Genomic DNA, 6000 nt, shown 5'->3' on the forward strand with positions numbered 1-6000 from the left:
TTATAGATCAAACCCATAATCTAAAAATTTATCATGAAACTAGACTTCTCAAATTTCATCTTTTAGTTAGAAATTACCAGATTTGGCTTAGTATAGAATTTTAAATAAATTTTCAAATACATGGTAAAATCTGTCTCACAGTTTCAGATTTAGTTAGAAATTTGTATAAATTCGTAAAAAGCTCAAAAATTGTTTCCAAAAATTTCTGGATAAACTAGATATCATTATCAACAACTTTGTAGAAGAAATCATCTCAAAATTCTAAGTATAGAATTATCTAAAAATTCGGGTAACATGCTGGCAGATTCAAAACAGATTATTCTCAACACAGTTCAGATTTAGTTAAAAATTTATATAAATTCGTAGAAAGCTCGAAAATTGTTTCCAAAATTTTTTGGATAAGCTAGACATTATTATCAACAACTTTGTAGAATAAATCATCTCAAAATTTTGAATATAAAATTATCTAAAAATTCGGGTAACCTGCTCGCAGATTCAAGACAGATTATTCTCAACACAGTTTCAGATTTAGTTAAAAATTTGTATAAATTCGTAAAAAGCTCAAAAATTGTTTCCAAAACTTTCTGGATAAACTAGACATCATTATCAACAACTTTGTAGAAGAAATCATCTCAAAATTTTGAGTATAAAATTATCTAAAAATTCGGGTAACATGCTGGCAGATTCAAGACAGATTATTCTCAACACGGTTTCAGTTTCAATTAAAAATTTGTATAAATTCGTAGAGAGCTGAAAAATTGTTTCCAAAAATTCCTAGATGAACTAGACATAATTATTAACAACTTTGTAGAAGAATTAATATCGAAATTTTGAGTATAAAATTGTCTAAAAATTCGGGCAAACATGCTGGCAGATTCAACACAGTTTTAGACAATGTATCAAATGTACATAATCTGAAAATTTTCAATTTTATAAAAAAAATGAGAGGGTTGAGAGGGTTTTCTTACTTAGTAATAGGGTGACAAAATAGTTGAGAATTTTGACTTCCTTAGTCTCCTACTCGTCTTCCTCTCCTATCACTAAGCTTGGTTGCTTTGGGGATTTCTCTCTTTTTTTTTTCTTTTTTTTTTCTCACCGAATGCTTGCATGCACAAGGAAGGCTTGCATGCATATATATATAAAATGCTAGTTGAAGGCATCTCTCTCTCCCTCTCATTCTTTCCATTATTTTATTTTCTCAAAAACATTCCATTCCCTTTCTCCAATTTCTAAGAGCAAGCTTTCCCTAAATTTTATAAGCTTTCCCTAAATCTTATGGCTATCCTAAATTCTAAAAGATGGTGAGTTTGGTAGGAGCTGTGGGTTGTTTGCCCACGGTTTGTTTTTTTGTATTTATTTATTTATTTATTTTTTGTGTGGGTTTCTGAAAATTGACACACTAAGATTTTTAACTAAGTTATTTAGTAAGAATAGTTATTATATTGAATCCTAATTAAAATAATTTATAAATAACAAATATTAAACACCCACAAAATTATTATTCTTAATAATGTCTTGTTAGTGATTGAATTGAGTCAATTTAAAACTAACTTTTACACTAATGTATAATTCAGATAGACTGTAGACAAAATTAATTAATTAATTAATTTCTTTAAAGAATAATTAAAAGATGGGTTTTCACAATCTACCCTCCTAAAAGAAAATTTCGTCCTCGAAATTAATTCGTAACTTTAGACTCGAATAGTTGAGGGTAATTGACACGTGTCATATCTTCTCGCTCCCACGTTGACTCTTCCGTCCCACGATGTCTCCAGAGAACTCGAACCAATGGTATAGTTTTGCCTCGTAATTTCTTCTCGCGACGATCTAAAATCTTGACAGGCTTTTCTTCAAATGTCACGTCTTCATCAAGATTAATTTCCTCCCAATTGATGATGTGAGAAGGGTGTGGCTCGTATTTTCGTAGCATAGAGGCGTGGAAAACATTATGTACTCCAGCCAGTTGAGGCGGTAGAGCCAAACGGTACGTCACTTCTCCTAATTTGTCCAAAATTTCAAAAGGTCCAATGAAGCGAGGTGACAACTTTCCCTTCTTTCCGAAACGAACAACTCCTCGACGAGGCTGTATTTTCAGAAACACATGATCTCCAACTTTAAATGCTAAAGGTCTTCTCCTTTGATCTGCATAGCTTTTCTGCCTACTCTGAGCGGTCTCAAGCCTTTGCCTAATTAATTTCACCTTCTCGGTAGTTTCTTGAACTAACTCTGGCCCTAAAAGTGGTGCTTCTCCGACTTCTGTCCAACATATTGGTGATCGGCAAGGCCGTCCGTACAAAACTTCATACGGTGCCATACCAATACTTGCTTGAAAACTGTTATTGTAAGAGAATTCGACTAGTGGTAAATATTTCTCCCAACTACCTTTAAAGTCCATCACACCAGCTCGAAGCATGTCTTCTAAAGTTTGAATTGTTCTTTCCGATTGACTGTCAGTTTGAGGGTGAAAAGCTGTACTAAAACACAACTCTGTACCCAAGGCCTTTTGCAGACTTTGCCAGAACTGTGACGTAAAACAAGAATCACGATCTGACATTATTGAGACTGGTACTCCGTGCAATCAAATGATTTCTCGAATAAATAATCGACTTAAAGATTCGAGTGTACCTGCTGGTCCTATTGGTAGGAAATGTGCCGTCTTAGTTAATCGATCAACCACCACCCAAATGGCATCATGGCCTTGCGGCGACTGGGGTAATCCTGTTACAAAATCCATTGTTATGTGTTCCCATTTCCACTTAGGTATTGGTAAAGGTTGGAGTTTCCCTGCTGGCTTTTGACATTCTGCCTTCACTTGCTGATACGTCAAACACTTAGATACGAATTGAGCAGCATCCTTCTTCATTCCACTCCACCAATACTGTCGCCTAAGATCCTAGTACATCTTATTTCCTCCCGGATGAACCGCAAAAATCGAATGGTGAAATTCTTTAAGTACTTCCTCTCTTAATTGTTCGATGTTTGGCACAAAAATTCTACCTAAATACCTTAAACTACCATCTTGATAGAGTGTCTAATCCGATGAAGATTCCTCGGTCACTAATCGGGCCTTGATGAAGTCGGTCTCCTGATCAAATCTTTGGGCTTCCAACACTTTGGTAAGAAGTTGGGGTGTTGTAACTATTGTAAACAACCTACCCTTCCCATTCTGAGTCTCTGGTTGTAACTTACACCCATTCACAGTGCTTACCATTTCCCATTGTTTAATTAATATGTTGGCTACAATCTCCCTTGTCTTTCGACTTAGTGCATCTGCTACAACATTAGCCTTTCCGGGATGATAAGACAAGGTAAATTGGTAATCTTCAAGGTACTCCATCCAATGTCTCTGCCTTATGTTCAAATCTCTTTGTGTGAACAAGTACTTCAAGCTTTTATGATCGGTAAATATCTCAAAATTTTCGCCATAAAGGTAATGTCGCCAAGTCTTAAGTGCATAGACCACAGCTGCCAACTCCAGATCGTGAGTAGGATAATTTTTCTCATGATTCTTCAATTGTCTTGATCCGTAAGCCACTACCTTCCCGTGTTGCATTAACACACTACCTAACCCTTCTTTAGAGGCATCACAGTAAACAGTGTACCCAACGTCACGTTCGGGTATGATTAATATTGGAGCGCTTGTCAGTCTCTTCTTGAGTTCTTGAAATGACTGCTCTCACGCTTCGTTCCATTCAAACTTTACTCCTTTTTGCGTTAGGCGTGTCATTGGCTTGGCTAATTTGGAGAAATCCTGAATGAATCTCCTATAATAACCTGCTAATCCCAAGAAACTACGAATCTCAAACGTATTCTTAGGTTGTTTCCACCCCATTACTGCTTCTACTTTAGCAGGATCCACTGATATCCCTGATTCAGACACAACATGACCTAAGAACTTTACTTCCTTCAACCAAAATTCACATTTGCTAGCTTTAGCATACAATTGGTTTTCTCTTAGAATTTGCAAAACGGTTCTCAGATGTTGCTCGTGGTCTTCCTCCGATCGTGAGTATATCAAAATATTATCAATGAATACTACCACAAAATGGTCTAAATAGGGGGTAAAAATTTTGTTCATTAAACTCATGAATACCCCAGGAACATTTGTCAAACCAAATGGCATTACCACAAACTCATAATGGCCATAACGGGTTCGAAATGCAGTTTTGGGTATATCTTCTCCTCTAACACGAAGTTAGTGGTATCCCGACCTAAGGTCAATTTTGGAAAAACATTTTGAACCTTTTAATTGATCAAACAAGTCATCAATTCTGGGTAAGGGATATCGATTTTTAATGGTGACTCGATTTAGTTGTCGATAATCGATGCACAATCTTAAGGTCCCATCCTTCTTCTTTGCAAATAATGCTGGCGCTCCCCAAGGGGACGTACTTGGTCTGATGAACTTCTTACTCAACAGTTCTTGCAACTGCTCATTCAATTCTTGAAGTTCAGCTGGCGCCATACGATGTGGTGCTATTGAAATTGGTGAAGTCCCGGGTTGAAGCTCAATCGTGAAATCTACATCTCGTTTTGGAGGTAATCCTGGTAATTCGTCAGGGAAAACGTCAGCGTACTCGCACACCACATGGGGTAATCTTGGATCCTCTCGATTTTCGTCTTCCAAAATTAGGCTTGCCAACCATCCGTTTAGTTGATCATGCCATCGCGACTTGCAACACGTTGGAGTTAGAGAATCTTGTCTATCCCCTTTAAATTGAACTTTCGTGCCGTTAAGGGAGGATGCTGTCACTGTCTTACAGTAACAATCAATAATGGCTCGATGAACTGACAACCATTCCATTCCTAGGATGACGTCAAAATCCGACATATCCATAACTCTTAGATCACAGATCAAATGTGAACCGGAGATTTCTAGCTCGCAAGATTTACATACTAGATTTACTCAGGTTTGACCTCCTAAGGGCGAAGCGACACTCATAGTTATCCCTAGCGTCTTTGGCTCTAGACCCAAACTTGTCACACATGTAGTGGATATAAAAGAATGCGAAGCTCCAGAATCAAACAATACTTTAACCCAAGAATTCATAAGGATTAACATACCTTGAATCACTGATGGGTTATCAACATCTTCTTCTTCTTGGAGAGCATACATTCTCCCTACTGCTTGTTGGTTAGTCTCTCCTGGTTTCTTCCCATTTCCAGCTCCTTGTGGTTGTGTTCTTGGTCGGCCTGCATTCCTAGAGGCTTGTGGCTGCCCCTTGTTGGTCTGAGTATTTTGAGTAGGCTTAGAACCTTGCCCAGGTTGGTATTTGTTGTATTGTTGTGCCCCTCGCTGATCCATAAAATACTCCCCACCTTGAGGACACTCACTTCGACGATGCCCCTGTTGACCACATCTGAAACATCTTCCTTTCCACTCATTTACAAAGTTTCCTCCTTGCTGGTTTCCTCGATTCTGCCTTTGTTGCTGTTGCATTCCTCCGGCATAAGGTGCTGGTGCATGATGGTTTCTGGTGTTGCGGACTGGGCCTCCTCCGCGTGGTTGGTTGTTGTTCCTTGATCGCTGATTCCGAATGTATTCGGAATTCGCTAACTCTCGTTCCACAATTAAAGCTCGATCCACCATTTGGGCATAGGTGGAGAGTTGTACTGCGATCAATCTTCCTCTAATGTCTGTGTCCAAGCCCCATTCGAATCGCCTAACCTTATCTTCTTCATTTGCTACTATGGCTGAAGCATACCGTGAAAGAGCTTTAAAACGGTTCGCATATTGAGCGACTGACATTTTTCCTTGTTTCAGTTGGAGGAACTCTTAAATCATTTCTTGTTTTAGCGAGTTAGGAAAATACTTTTCCATGAACAGGTCTTCGAACTGTCTCCAAGTTAATGTCTCTACTTGTCGAGTACTTTTGATCATTTCCCACCAATGATCTGCTTCCCCTTCCATTTGAAATGCCGCCATGGTCACTCTATCTTGTTCATTTCGGATGTCGGAAGTATCTAGCAACTTCTTAATTTGTCTTAACCAAGCTTCAG

General features: G+C 38.1%; 1 protein-coding gene across 1 annotated transcript; it reads right to left on the minus strand.

Moving 5' to 3' along the window:
* Positions 1 to 3031: 3031 nt before the first annotated feature.
* On the minus strand, positions 3032 to 5749 carry LOC145824445 (uncharacterized). Its single transcript, XM_082924106.1, has 4 exons — positions 5065 to 5749; positions 4393 to 4875; positions 3836 to 4035; positions 3032 to 3670 (listed from the first exon to the last, which is right to left on the minus strand). The coding sequence occupies exons 1-4, from the start codon at positions 5747 to 5749 to the stop codon at positions 3032 to 3034; spliced, it is 2007 nt and encodes a 668-aa protein (XP_082780232.1).
* Positions 5750 to 6000: the final 251 nt, after the last annotated feature.

The sequence above is a fragment of the Camellia sinensis genome, chromosome 4 (genome assembly GCF_055761805.1).
Source record: "Camellia sinensis isolate YWXY chromosome 4, ASM5576180v1, whole genome shotgun sequence".
Lineage (NCBI taxonomy): Eukaryota > Viridiplantae > Streptophyta > Magnoliopsida > Ericales > Theaceae > Camellia > Camellia sinensis.